Source organism: Pteropus medius, unplaced genomic scaffold (assembly GCF_902729225.1).
Source record: "Pteropus medius unplaced genomic scaffold, Ma_sr-lr_union100, whole genome shotgun sequence".
In the NCBI taxonomy this organism is placed as follows: domain Eukaryota; kingdom Metazoa; phylum Chordata; class Mammalia; order Chiroptera; family Pteropodidae; genus Pteropus; species Pteropus medius.
In genome coordinates, this window is record NW_024349222.1 from 8,333,451 (window position 1) to 8,348,314 (window position 14,864).

The 14,864-nt window shown below is 40.0% G+C and overlaps 3 protein-coding genes across 9 annotated transcripts in view; 1 reads left to right on the plus strand and 2 right to left on the minus strand.

The window, feature by feature from the left end:
- The window catches only part of IFNE (interferon epsilon), a 79,771-nt gene extending 72,257 nt beyond the window's left edge, over window positions 1-7,514 (plus strand). For all 7 annotated transcript variants that reach the window (XR_005656788.1, XR_005656782.1, XR_005656784.1 and 4 more), the window contains one exon: window positions 4,726-7,514. Coding sequence is in view for 2 of the 7 variants with exons in the window: in XM_039880715.1 (XP_039736649.1) it covers window positions 4,726-4,874 (149 nt within the window). In the remaining 5 variants the exon portion in view is untranslated. The remainder of the gene's footprint in view (window positions 1-4,725) is intronic.
- Window positions 7,515-8,617: 1,103 nt separating this feature from the next.
- Window positions 8,618-9,439, minus strand: LOC120617124 (interferon alpha-1-like). Its single transcript, XM_039880717.1, has one exon. The coding sequence runs from the start codon at window positions 9,359-9,361 to the stop codon at window positions 8,792-8,794; it is 570 nt and encodes a 189-aa protein (XP_039736651.1). The 5' UTR covers window positions 9,362-9,439; the 3' UTR covers window positions 8,618-8,791.
- A 4,027-nt stretch (window positions 9,440-13,466) lies between these two features.
- On the minus strand, window positions 13,467-14,799 carry LOC120617146 (interferon omega-1-like). The gene has a single exon (XM_039880728.1). The coding sequence runs from the start codon at window positions 14,468-14,470 to the stop codon at window positions 13,601-13,603; it is 870 nt and encodes a 289-aa protein (XP_039736662.1). The 5' UTR covers window positions 14,471-14,799; the 3' UTR covers window positions 13,467-13,600.
- Window positions 14,800-14,864: the final 65 nt, after the last annotated feature.

The window sequence follows — 14,864 nt, forward strand, 5'->3', positions numbered from 1 at the left end:
GAGGGCAGGTAGACCACATCCTGAGGACTCTAGAATTACCCTGCCGTGGAGGGCTTGTGTCATTGTCGGCAAAATAATAACCTTCCAGGATCCTTGCCTTCCTCCTGGAGTGTTTGTGTAAAGGATCCTAGTTGTCAGGGGTGACCTCCTCCTCTCTTGACCGATGTCTCCAGATATCAAAGTGTCAGCAGCCCTCCATGCTGATAACAGTTAATTTTGTCTATAGGCAGAGGATTTGTTACCTAATTGTAATCATTTTGCCTTTACTAGGCAGATAATTTTCATTTTACCAATATAGCTTTTTTGTAAGACTCATTACTTAAATTTTTGAACACTTGTTATAGTCAGAATTTCTGAGCTGGGCACAGGAGATTCAATGATAATGTCTCTCAGTAGAAACTTAGAGGACAGAAACTGGTGAACTTCAGTTGGTCATTCAGTCTGCATATTTCTAATGCGCTGCTTTGTTTGTCTTCTGTGTCATACTCAAAATGCAGGTAGTGAGGCTCAGTCTTTTATGTCGAAAAGAAATAGCCCTTTTTTTAACTTATTTGTGCTATTCCACTTTAAATTTAAATAACAGCAATAAAAAGATTCTTAATAACTTATTTTTTTTCATAGTGGTTTACAGGGCATAGTCTGTCTTGCTCATCTGGCATTACTTTCTGTTTCACTCTGAGTTAATGCAAAGAAGGGGAAGTAACTGAATTGCAAAGGGGCTTCACCGTTTTTCTCTAACTTTCAAGACTTCATTTCAACCTTCTTAGAAAGCAAAACTAGACAGTTGTTTGTGGGCAAGAAATAAAACAAATGTAATTCTGAACGTCATGAATGTGAAAATAGGAAAGCTAATTTCCTACTGGCAAAATGACAAAGTCTAAGTTAACAAAATTTAGTGAAGCAAAGATGGGGACCAGGTGCTGTAGTAGCAGAATGGAAAGATGAAAGCCAGCATGGAATTACACAAAATCAGGAAATGGCTACTCCTGCCAGAGGCTCAAAGAAGACTACATTCTCATCAATGACCAACCTTCGACTTTGCAAGACCAGACACTTCATTCTCATTTCATACGATCCGGGAGAGAAAGGAGGAGTCACATCAACCAATTCTCAAGAGAATGGCAACCTGAACCCAGGTGCCAGAACACTACCTTCTCTGGTGTGATCGTGGATAGTAACCTTTGCCTACAGTCTATCTAGTTAAAAAATCTAGTCAGGCAATTTAAAGATTGCCTTAGAAATCTAGAATTAAAGAGAAGGTATTAAGATAAGAGTCTGCTCTTAAACTGGAAAATGCTGATGACGATCTTTTAAATGATAACATGGAAATTTATTGCATGCTAACCACGGACCAGCTACTGTCCTAATATCTTTGAAGCTATTAACTCAATCTTTCCAGTAACTTCATTTGGACTGTTTGGAGAGAAATATAAATCTGGAAGGATGGATTATTCTGAAGGTACTAAAATCCAAGGTCAAAACCTTCAGGACATTTGAGATAATGACTTGTCTGGAAGGGCCTGTTAGAGGAAATGAAGGATTGAAATGGACCTGGGATTTATGACCCATGGAGAGGTCATGGCATGAAATCAGAAGATCAGGAATGGTGCAATGATAAAGGATTTCGGGCATCACTTCAAATGCCAAAGGACTGTTGTCTGCTGTTTTGTATTGTAACAGGCGTGTGGTGAGAGTCACTGACTGACTTTAAATACTAAGGAAAGTAGACACAGTTTCTTTGAAATAACTATAATGGAGTAGAGTTTTCTGCAAATGGAAACAGAAGTTTGCAGCTGGCACTGGAGTAACCCTCGTTCCTTCCAACACTCAGCAGTTGCTGTGGTATCAGAGTTACCGGCCCCAGGGACACCGCTATTGGCCACTCTGGGTGGGAGAACTCTGTGCTCAGGGAATCCACTTGGATCTCCTCCTCATCTGAATAGGAATGATCTGGAAAAACAGCTGACTCTGTGCTGCCCATTGGAATCGTTCCACCTCCTGAAGGCCTGCCTGTTGCATTCCACACAATAAAGGTCTCTGTACTCCTTCCAAGTCCTCAAGCCGCTACTGACTTCCATCTCCTTCCCGTTTCTAGATGTGCGCTGTTGCCTTTGAGCAAATGTGAGTCCTGCAGCATCCTCCTCATGGAATCAGACGTGGAACCGTCTCAAGAGGGATACAGATGAGCTCCCGAGTTTGTTCCCAAGTCAAGGGTGTAGATGCGTGGGAAGGGCTTCCGGTCTTCATTGTGTTTTATGTGGGACTGGACATCAGAGGGACCCCTACTGCAGGAGAATCAGCTGGTAGGAGGGCAGAAGCGTGGCCACACCCGTCTGCACACTCTCTAGTTGCTGACGCTGGAAAACCTTGGCAACTTCCAGCTGGTGCTGCGCTGTGATCCCTCACAGCTCATCCAGCGGCACTCTTCTCTGCCTCGGGGTGTAAGCTCGCCCTGCAGTGAGGGACCTGTGAGGGGTCTTCAGCCAGCTCAAGCTCAGTCCATTTCACCCCGCCCAGACATTCAGCCTTGCAACTCAGTCCTCCTACATCTTCGAATATTGAGTAACTCTGAGATATGAAAGAAGACATAGGTACAGAGGCTTTTAGAGAAAGGCAACAACATGGAATCAATGATAAACTTTTGTACCCAAGAGTATAAACGAAAAACAAAAAGGGAAGGTTACAGTAAAAAAAGCAAAGAAGACAGAAAAGAAAAAAGAGAAGAAAAGAAGAAAGGAAACAAGAAAGAGCACCAAATAGTGGCAGCAGTTATAATATTTGAAAGTTGGTAGGAAATAATAACAAAGACAGAGCCAGGTGAATCAAAGAAAAAATTCTTCTATTCCTACTCCTACATGGTCCCCTACAAGTGGTGGAGGAACAAAGAAAGGCAAGTCACAGAATCGTTAAACATGCAAATGAGAGCCCTTTACTCCATCAATTGGACAGAAGCTATGTAAAGGTAGAGTCTGTAACCTCAAGTAGAAATTTGAGAATGAGATCCCTGCAAACTGAGCAATTGGCACACACTTCCTGATGAACTTCTTCAGTTACAGTTTAGATGCCCTTAATTCCTCTCGATTCTACCCAAACAGATACTTTGCAGGCCTCTCATTTGGCAACAGTTGTATCCTCTGAAATTCCTTAAGCTATGCTTTTCTTATTACTGAGTCAAGGTGCAAGGGATGCCAGTGGTATCATTACACAAAGTGAAAATGAGAATTTTCTCCTGATTATGAAGTCAAGGGACATAATCTGGAAGTGGGAATAAATTTGAAAAATTGCCAATTTACTATTAAGAACATGTTCATGCACCTTCAAATAGGACATATTTCCTGATTTACCTTGCTTCTCCTCATTTATCCAGAAAGACGGGCTTTAAGGCTCCAAGTGGCTTACAAGGACAGTAAAGGGACACATGATTCAGGAGGCCCTGGACAGCTGAGCAGCCTGGAGGCAAGAAACACACACATTCTGACTCTCCCCACATAGCTGCAGTTTTCCTATAGAGGGCATGCCCTACCTGAAACTGGGGGGATTTTCCCTCCCGAAGATACAAAAACTAAGGCTGTAACTTTTCCAACTATCTTTCAGAAATCAGTTCTTTCCAGGACAGAGTTTCTTTGCAGCTCTGAAGAAGTTTTGCCCAGGACAGGAAGAAGTCTGCTCTCCGCAGACTTGGTTGATGTGTTTGTCCCCCTTGGCCAATAGGTGGCGCGCTTCCTCTGTAAATGTTCAATAGTCCCCACAGTAAAGGATCCCACTTTTAGTTCCTTTAGCTACTATTACATCATTGTAACAAGGAAATGTCTCATTTCTAAAATTACTCATCAGAAGGGGAAAAATTGTTTCTAAAGTAGGAGTTTCTGACAACCTGGAACTTTCACTCAACTTTTGCTTTTAACTTGCGGCTTTGTGCTCTTAAAGGGAAAGTGGTGGCCAGAAATCACAGAAGAGCAGCAGAGGGCTGTGTGAATGGGTCGTGTAGGCGAAGGCATGAGTGAGGAGAGCACGCTGGGAATTTCTACCTTGGAGAGGAAGGAAATGATGTCATATGGGAATAGTAGACTGTGATTCAGAAAAGCAGGAAAGGAGGGCCGAAGTGCGCCAGGAAGTATTAAAACGTGCGATATATGTTTCACTTCAGTCTAGAAGACCAACATCTCTTCTAGATATTTAAGCAAACCGCCATTTCCTAACTGAATATACAAATCCGACTTGTTTTCCATGTGAGTAGTGACCATAGTCATTCAGGCTGCACAACACTCCCCAGACTTTCATTTTGTAGACTGTCATGTTTTTGCAGGTCATTATTGAGAGGTGGAAGAGTTCGCCGTTACATATATATCGATATTAAAAAAAAAAAAAACTGAAAAAAATTGCCAGATTTAAGCCCGACCTCTGTGGAACTCTTTTAAGTCTTTTAAGATGTTTTAGTTTGTTTAACACTCGCAGTAACTCTAGAAATATTAAACTTTAGAATGCTGGGACTCAGTGAAAGAGTTAAGTGAATTTCTCGGGATTACACATTTGCTGGAAAGATCAAGATTCAAACCATAATCCTATATTGCTTATTATAGGTAATCAAAAAGTTTTATTTTTTAGAATTCCATTGAATTTTAAAATAAGCTTTGATCCTCCAATTAAATTCCTTTGTCTTCTTTTTATTGGTGTATGCTATTATTTTGCTTTGTTTTGCTGATTTTCAGCTTTTGTTTACTTTAGATGTTGCTGACAAGAAATTCCTTGATCCACTTTCATCCTTCAACCTGAAGAAGGAATTAAACCAGACTAGTCTATTCATTGCCATTCAGTTATGTGTGCATCCCCAAGAGCCTGCGGTTTTCGTGAAAGGAATGCTCTCCACATTGTAGATGAAGTACACTTAATCAGAAAGAATGCGTATAGTGTTGGAGAACAGAGGAATTCTTGGCATATCTATCTCATCTAGAAAATGATGTGAGATTATAGTAGCAATACTCAAAACAGTGTGATAAAGGGAGAAATAGAGTAAACAAATTATTAAAGTACGTGTTGTACAATCTGAAATTGTATTATCTGTCTTAACTAATCTAAGGTAATGGATATATCTGATATAAATATGGTGGAAAGAAGTTTTCAATTAATAGTTCCTGGATGATTAGCAAACTAAGAAGATATTGATGTAAAATATGAGGTGAAATGTAAGCAGGGTCCTACTAAGCCCAAGCTGGAGAGCAACAAATCCAAATGTTGACTGTGGTATGTAAGGAAAGGACGTGATACTTCTCCACATTTGGAGGCCTCCCTGAGCCCTCAGCAATTCACACACCTGCTGGTGAAATATCTCAATGAAAAGATTGTGCTGATTATAGAAATTTCTCTCAAGTTGTACCAAATGGATAAAGTTGAATAAATAAAATGTCGCTAGCTCTCAGGTAACAATGACACTATTAATTCACGTTCCTTAGCTTGTATCAGACTTCTCTCTTTTGCTACCTACGCAGAGGTTTTAGTATGGAGTGAAAGAGATGTCAAGATCATTATTCCACAAGACGATGAGAATACACTACTAGTTAATAATAGTTAGAGTCAGATATTAGGAATGAATCTGTGAAACTAAAATGGTACTATTGAGAGTTGTTTAATTAATGTTTGATGAGATTTTCCCGCTTACCATTGAGTTCCATTCCCAGATTTGCAACTCTAGCTGCCCCTAGAGTCCCATAGCACGTGGAACAGGTGATTCATAGGGAGGCTGTGGTCTGCAGAGTAGGATGTAGAGAGGGAACACATTTTCTCTGCCTTTTAACTGCCCGAACTCAAAGAGTCCATGCCCTGCCTGAAGGTGGACACTTGGAAACTCTTTGTCTTTGTAATAGACAAGGCGTTAGGAAACATTTTAATGACTGCAATTGAATTTACTGTTGCCAAGAAGTATCCTTGTTTGTAGCATGAAGGGACATCCCCAGACAGTGGCAAGATTTCTGCCTAGAGCAGCAGCCAGCACTCTAGTCTTGGTCATACCTTTGTCCCACCAGGGGGCTGTGTTCCCTGAGAGAAGTTGCCTTGGCTCACCCACAAGCTGGATCCTACTTTCAGTTTCCTTTTAGCTACAGCTACTATTACATCGTGCTCCAGGGACATTAAGGAAAGCCTCTCCTGCAGATGTTTCTGCAAAACCTAGAAATTTTATTTAACTTTAGCTTTCTACTCATGATGTTCTTCTTTTTCAAAAATCTTAAGCTGAAACCACAACAGAACAGAAAGCAGTTAGTCACGTGAATGGGCAGAGAGGTAAAGAGAGAGAGTGCATGACCCTGTGGGGCTTTCTGCCTTGGAGAGGAAGGAAACTACTGTGATGTGGAAATATATCCTGGCTTGCTGGGAGGGAAGGAAAGAAGGAGTGCGCCAGGGGCTAGAATCTCTTTAAATATCATTCTTCTGCCCTTTCCCTGTCTCGGATGTTAATATAAGCCACCATTTCTTCACTGAAAAAAATAATACACTTCTTTGAATGAGGAATGACAGTTTTTGAGTCTTTCCCTGAATTCCTGACAGAATTCTGATTTTTTAGGCTTCCTCCTTTGGAGGTCAGTTAATGAAAAATAGGACATAGGGTCTAAGAATGCTATAAAAAGAGACAAATCACATTCTCATATTTACGTGTTGGAAGAAATATAGGAAAATACCTATCATATTTAAAGTTCTTTCTCTATGGAAAACGTGATGCTAAATGCCTTAAAATGCATGTGGTCATTTAATAGTGAGGAAAACTATATAAATATTTGAACCCTTTTTATGATGAGGAAACTGAGGTTTAGAAAGATGAAATGGGTTGTTCAACATAACACATGTTCAAGCAGAATGAAATTTCAATGAAAAATACTATCTTGTGAGTTAGGGTAATTTTGTGAGTTTTCTATTCTGTATTTCTGCTATATATGTGAAATCTGCTTATACTCCTGAATTAAGTACAACTCTCTCTTGTGCTATGGATTTCCATTGTTCATTTTATATTTTCAGCTGATTTTGAACAATTTCTTAACCTTAAGTGTTGATGAAGACATTACATGATCCAGCTTCCCATTTCAATTTTGAAGGAAGTCTATCAGTATTTATAATAATTTGCTTATCTTAGCATAATAATTGATAATTTGCTTATCTTAGCATTCACATGCAATTGGCAATTCATAAAATTGAGAAAAATTGCTAAAGTCATATTAAAAACTACTTATCAAATTAGCTATACAGAAAAGAAGATATGTTATAAAGCTGCTATAGTAAATCAGTGTCACAATGATGTTAGTTAAGTAACTTCATTAATAAAGCAAGTAATTGCAGGAATCATTGAGCTGTCCGTAGTAATTAGATATTTTGATGAAGGATTGAAATGCTTATCTATTCCTGCCTGACAAATTGACAAAAATTGAGTGACTTACTTATATACAAAGTAGTATTAGTAAGGCATGATAAATTATCATTGTAGGGAATTAAATAAGTCATGATTTAAAATAAATACAATCTTAAACACATCAGTATGATTTGCTAGTACATTGATTACACAAAATCACCCAGAAACTAATATACTGCCTAAAAAGGAAAATGGGTCACAAAAACCACACCCACATTCTTTCCTAGATCCCACACTATGTCCTTCTCCACTTCAGTGCCACTATCTTCTCTTATCTTATTTACAATTTCACTTTAATACAGTTTAATATAGTTTCTCCACCAAACCATTTAGGTCACAAATGCCTTCTATTTTCCTGATGTTGTTGAGAGTTTCAATCTTCATCTTCCGTGAGTCCACTGATGTTCTTCTAAGCACATTTATTTTCTTAAATGTACTCTTACCAGCTTTCCATCTTGCCTTTCTAATGTATGGGAGACCTACCTCTGTTTTCTTTGTAGCTCTTCTCTTAAAGGTTGTTGGGCCTGAGAATCAACTTTAAGTCTTCATCTCATTCTACACTGTCCCCCGCAACACACACACATACCACCTGCGTTTCTGGCTTTCTCTTACCACATACGGACCTCCAGCCATGGCATTCCTTGTAAATTGAAACATACATGTCCAACTGTCAATGGATATTTGCACTTACATGTCTCCCAGTCAACTCTAGAGGATATCTACTTTCATCTTCATTTCTGGCATATTCCTCACCCTCGCTGCTGGTGAGAGATGCATTTGTTTTTCTTTCTTCTCATCATAGCACTGAACATAACCGATAATATTTTAGTTATTGTTCTTAGGTATTTTCGCCAAAACTCAAACATACAAGATAGCACGAAATACATTCGTTATATTCTCCTTCGTATTCTGAGGACAACACACAACCTGGCGTAGAGAATGTCAATAGTTACTTATCACTTGCATATAATATAGTGAGTAAACACATTGTGACATCCGTTCTTTAAATTCAGTTGCAATATCAGACTTTGTATTTCTTTTTATAATAAACAAAAACAAGAATTTCACGATGGTAAATTTTTAATAAACAGAAAAATAACAAATTGACTTAATGAAAAGAACATATTCATGATGTCACCCGAGCGTAAAGATGCTCATACTATATGAACAAATCTAATAAATAAATAAATAAATATTTAAATAGAAAACTGGATACATTGGCATGACCATCTGTAGTGTTGAGCGTAATGTTGCTTAATATTCCTGAAAACTTTTAACAGATTGATTTAGTTCATGTCATGATTACAGCAGAAACAAAACAAGAGTGTCTCTGACATGGCAAAACATGAGGAAGTGTGACATTTAGTCAGTGAGCACAATCTGCATGTTGAACCGGTGTCAATCCTTACTCCTTGATCTTTCCTGAAAGTGCGTTGATAAGGAGTAGGATCTCATGACCTCTGCTCTGACAATCTCCCAGGCACAAGGGCTGTGTTTCTTCTCCTGCAGATAGAGGGTGATTCTCTGGAAGTATTTCCTCACAGCCAGTGTGGAGTCCTCATCCAGCAGGGGAGTCTCCTCCGTCCCCACCTCCTGCGTCTGACAGGCTTCCAGGTGGTTCAGCTGCTGATAGAGTCCAGTGCAGAATCTGCCAAGCAGGGTCTCATCCCAAGCTGCGGACGAGACCTCTGTGCAGAAGAGGTGGAAGGTCTGCCGGGTCACCTCATGGACGACAGCGATGGCTTGAGCCTCCTGGAACTGGCTGCCGCCAAACGCCCCCTGGGGGAATCCAAAGTCTTCTCTGTCCTTGAGGCAGGACAAAGGGGAGATTCTCCTCATTTGTCCCAGGAGCATCAATGCCCTCCTGTTGACCAGGCTGTGGGTCTGAGTCAGGTCACAGCCCAAAGAGCAGATGGAGTGGCAGCTGAGCACCACCACGGCCACCAGGAAAGAACAGGGCAGGGCCATTAGGGATCTTGCAGGTGATGCCTGCCTGGCTGCGCTGGTGACTCTGCCAAACTTGGCCTCTAGACTGTGAAGACCTTCCTTTCTGCATGTGTCATATATAGGGAACATGTGAGTTTTCAATTTCTGAATGTTTCCCTCACTTTCTACTTCTGCTTTCACTTTTCTTTATGCACTTTCTAAATGGGTTTAGAGCACTGTTTCTCAACCATTTTATTTTTCATTATTGGTTCTTAACCACAGAGTTTTCGGATGCTTTCCTAACTGAACCCTCCAAGAAAAGTTAACACAGAAGTATGGCATATATATTTATGTACTGTATTTATATCTGTGCTTTATATATAAAAAAGATTGTGTCAAGTTTACTCTTCTATTCAGTGAAGAATTGAAGTGAATAAATTAAAAAATTACAAGTTAAATTTAAAAGCCACTGACATTTAGTATAATTAAAATGTTAATAAATATCAAATTCAATTTTAAATAAAATTGAGTTTGACTTTAAAACTGAGTTTGCAGAGTGACTTTTAATGTAATATATTTACTACATAGAGATGTATCCAGTTGCATGTTCAAATAAAAATGTATATTATCCTATGAAATAATGCCAATGTATAGATATGTTTTAAAATCATTCAAAATTGGTCAATATTATTGAACAATTAAATTATTTTCTTAACATTCATTTTAGGTAGGTACTTAATTTTTAATCTTGCTTCTTATCAGAGAGTAATTTTTAACTTCACTAGCCGCTAGATATTCATCTGGATATTGTCAACATTTTTTTCTGCTTAGACTTGACATAGTTAATGATGTGTTGACTAACTTCAGGAGAGCTAACTATTAAATATCAACTATCTGCACTGTATTTTCAAAACACACATCACAGTGAGGCAAAAACATAAACAACGTCCACGATGCAACTCTTGAGTAATCAAAGGCCAACTCTCACAAGAGGGCTTTGAGATCAAGCAGACGATGGATGGAAGGAAAGTCTTCCAAGGAGCCATCAAGTCACCACAGGTTTGAAGCAATAATCTGGCATATGTTTTGTGTATCTTCCCTGAGCTGAATGGCAATGCTTCTCATACGATACACAAGAAAACCAAAGAGAAAAATAAATACTAAGGAAGAAGATTCTGTTGGATAGGGCTGAGCTTTGGAGCACCACAAACCATTAAAATACCTAAGTCTTGTTCACACTCATGAGAACTACTATTCGCACCTTTGGGAGCAATATTATCCCCAAAGAGAACTCAAGATTCACACAATATCATCCAGTTGAATCTTTCTTTGTATTTTTGTATTGAATTTCAAATTTTCTAAAAGACTTCTGAGTTTCCAATCAAGTTTATTCTGCTCAAACAAAAGGAAACCATCTTTGGAAACAATCAAACTGCATAAATATTAATTATTAAATATGCAAAGACTTGAGTTTTCGCTTTGATCCCAAAGTCTTTTTATTTTGTATGAGAAGTTATGTTGCCTCAGCCCTCCAGATTCCAGATTACAAGATCATCCTTGCTAAGTCAGCTCTTTAGTCACTGGACTTTGTCAGATTCTCTGTGTCATGCTTGGCACCAGGCCCAGGGGGATCACTCATGAAGTAATTTTCACTGAAGCAGGTCCTCAGATATTCACTTTCTACTAGAACGGATTCAGGAAAGACCAAGCCATTTTGCTTCATCATGGCCATACTTGCTTGGATTTTAATAGACCATGGCTAATATTTCCACTTTACTCATATAGGTGTCAATAATGCCTAGTTTCCTTATTGCTAAAACCACTCAAATTCTACTTCTTTTCAGGTACATATTGGCTCTGGGCATTTAAGTTGCAGAAATAGCAGCATAATGTTCAGCCTTTGTCTAGCACTATATTCAACTGACACTTATGACATCATCTTTAATTTACCTCTACTTTGTCATAATAGAAAAGTAACCAGCTGGTGTCACATAAGAGTCACCTATCTAAACTTAAAATCTCTCGATTCACACAGCTCACAACAACCAGGCAATTGACCGCATTACATTGTGGTCCTTCTTTATAAGGGTAGCAGAAACCTAAGCTTCTTAGGAGACCCCTCACAAAGACTGATAAAGGATCATATGTATTCTGTTATTTCCATCCATCTCTGTGGACTACTGGACTCCATTTCTTGATTTTCAAAAATTTAGCATGTATAATTCGTATATTACTTTTGCTCAAAAAGCAAGAGTTTGGATTCTGAGTCCACAGTCCGAAACTTTTGCCTACAAATTGCTAATTCTTCTTTATTGTCTACGCACGGCTATATTCTCTCTTTGAGATGCCAGACATGTGAATTTTTGTGACCTGCTGCGGTCTGAATGTGTACATGCTCACCTAATTTATATGTTGAAGTCTCAAGCCCAAGTGATGGTGTCATGTGATGCGGTCCTTGTGAATTAATGAAGGCAAGAGGGTGGAGCCTCCTGAATAGAATTAGTGGCCTCATCAAGAAGGCCTGAGGTAGATGCATCACCTTCCTTCCATTTGAAGATACAGGAGAAGTCAGTAGTATGCAAACAGGAAGCTGGTGCTCACCAGAACCCAACCTTGTTGACACCTTGATTTGAATTTCAGCCTCTAGGATGTCAGCAGGAAATGTCTGCTCCTTTCAAGCTACTCAGTCTATGCTATGTTGTTAATGGAGTTTGAATGGTCTAAGACATGACCTGACCTATTTTCTGCTTAGAGTACATCCCAGGAGTCTAGAAAATACCTAAGGAGAGAGAAATCCTTTTAACCAAATGTGTGTCCTAGGCAACTAGTCCAGTTCCTGTCATCTCAGGAGCCAATTAATATTCATTAAGAGAATCATGAAAGTAATAGTAGGAGAAAGAATAATACCAACATCTACTAGATAGTTAGGAATTGAGAGGACAGTAAATCAGAGATACCTTGTAAACTCATCCTAATCCTACAAAGGAAGTTATGAATGACATTAATACTGTGTGAGATAGTATTTAAAAACATGGTTTGGTTGCAGAGATATTTTCAAATTTCTATTTTCTTTATTTAGACTATCAGGTTGAGAATCATAGACCTGGTTGTAAATGGAAGACTCACTCTCCACTTTGAAATCAGTGATTCTCAAGTACTGCGAGGAACTACGTGATCAGGGTTTCCTTGTCTCCCTCAAGGTGTTCGGAGACCTCAGTCCCACACATGTGGTCATTCACCAATTTTTTAGCCTGTGTCTTTGGGAACTAACCCAAATACTTCTTTCAAAAGACCGATGATGCTGTGAACTCTAACTACTGCCATCCATGTCATCTCCCGCAGGGTTTGATTTCTGGAAAAAGACTTTCAATTCTTGGTTTTGGGGTTGAGGATAAAGTGTATGCAGCAAACACAGTGGATTCTTTTTTTTTTTTTAACTTAAAGAGTATTGGTACAAATAGCGTAAAAATACCATAAAAATAAAGAGTGGTCTTACTGAAGTTGTCTTCTCTTCTATTAGTCACTAGATTAGAGTCTATTGCTCAACTTCTTTGCATTTCGGCAACCCATGAGAATAAATTCAGATAAATTAATGTGAGCATAACTGATATTGCCCTGTACAGTCCTGGCTTTTGAAAATAAACCATGTGATCTACCATAATGGTTCCGGTTGCAACTGAGTGGTATAGACTCAGGTACCACAGACAAATTGGGCAAAACATGTTGAATATGGCAACATTACAAAATAAAAGGGACCCGTGACCTTGAAACACTGCAGGACAGCCAACCTGAAGAATTGTCTGATCAGGAATGCTTGCATTGTGCTGTTACTCAAAGGAAGACAATTCCTATAATGATAAAAGTTTGGATAGTTTTCTGGATAGTTTTCTGTTCATCAGTTAGAAAATCTAGCATTAACTTAAATGACACATGTCTTTACAAAAAATACCATCTTTTTATAAAATAACTGGACTTTACACTTTAGAAAGGGCGAATATCCCCTCCCACCACTCCCACACACACAAAGAAAACCCTTAGACAGATTTAAAAATTATATTATTTACACAAGAAAATAGATTATGTTCTACACTCTGAGCATAATTTTATAGATTCGTGATATACAATATAGTTTTTTAAATGACCCTATGATTTTAGATTCAGATATATCTCTGCTGGTGCAGAAATGTGAGTCGAGATTGTTTCTAGACTTCGCAATGTATGTAATTGAACAGAGTCATGAGTACAACTTTCTTCTGCATTTTGACTTTTATTTGAGGATTGTCACATGAGAAAAAGGCGTGCTGTGATCTCGACTCTGACAAACTCCCAAGCACAGGTGCTGTACTTCTTTTGTTTTAGATAGTTATGGATTCCTTGAAAGTAATTCCAGACAAGAATGCCCAAATAGGGACAAACCAGATTTCCTTCGTTTGTCTGGTCCAGCTGTTCCAGGCTGTGATGAAGCCTAGAGAGTAGTTGATAGAGGAGGGTGCGGTTCCAAGCAGCATGGCTGTCCGCTGCGTTCAACAGGCTGAAGATCTGCTGGAGCACGAGATGGTGGAAACAGGTGCGTTGTGTCTTCTGCATTTCGGTGATACTCCCTCTTTCCCAAGGAAATTTGAAGTCGGTTCTGTCATTCAGGGAGAAGTGAGAGGGGATAACTTCTAGCTCTCTCAAAAGACTGACGATTTTCCTGTTTTCTAGGCTATGGATCCAAGGCACGTCTCCACCAAGAGAGCAAATCAGGATGGAGCTGCGCATCGCTCCAGCCGCCAGCCACAAACCGCACTGGGCCATTGAGATTGCCGGTGATTCACTAGACGTCTGCCAGGGGTGCGCGGGCACAGCGAAAGAGCGCAAAGGTTCTACTGCTCTGCCCCTGGGAAGCGTGTTTCCCCAGCGGGCCACGAGAGGGCGCGCAAGCGGCGTTTTCTGACGCTTGGGTAGGAAATAAAGGCTTGGCGCAGCCTTTTTTGTCTGTCGGGCTGGTAGGGCCTGAGAAAGGCTTTCGCAGCGCCATGGGGCAGCTTGGTGGTGCTTTAATAGTCCGTGAGAAACCTTCGTTTCCCCGGCGCTGATTGCTGCGGACTGAGCGCTGCCTCGGCCACGCGGGGGGACATTTTCTTCCTTACGGAGCACAGAGCCTGGCATTTTCTGTACTTTCCCTTGAGTCTGCGTCTTTATTTTCGCGCATAAACTCCAGAGAGCCAATTTTTACAAAAACTCCGTTCACTGAGGGATGTGTGACCGGCAATCAGAGCGTGTTTAGCCGTTTTTACAGGTGCGGGATGGTTTCTGGGCGAGATGCCGCCGGAATCGGAGTCCAGGACGCCGTCGCAGGGGCTCGGGCGCGGCCCTCCCTGGGGCCCGAGGACGTGGACGCCGACGCCCCGCTGCGCTGTGGCGCTGTGACTTTCGCGGTGAATTTTCAACGTTCCAGCGTTGCAAAGTGGTGGAGTGAGGTACTAGGAAACTGAAAAGCGGGAACGTTAAAAGAGCATCTAATTAGACTTTCCAAAATATTAAAAGATTTGAATGTTTAAAT

Coding starts and splice junctions, on each gene's coding strand:
- LOC120617124 (XM_039880717.1), bottom strand. CDS start 9,361: ATGGCCCTGCCCTGTTCTTTCCTGGTGGCCGTGGTGGTGCTCAGCTGC.
- LOC120617146 (XM_039880728.1), bottom strand. CDS start 14,470: ATGCCAGGCTCTGTGCTCCGTAAGGAAGAAAATGTCCCCCCGCGTGGC.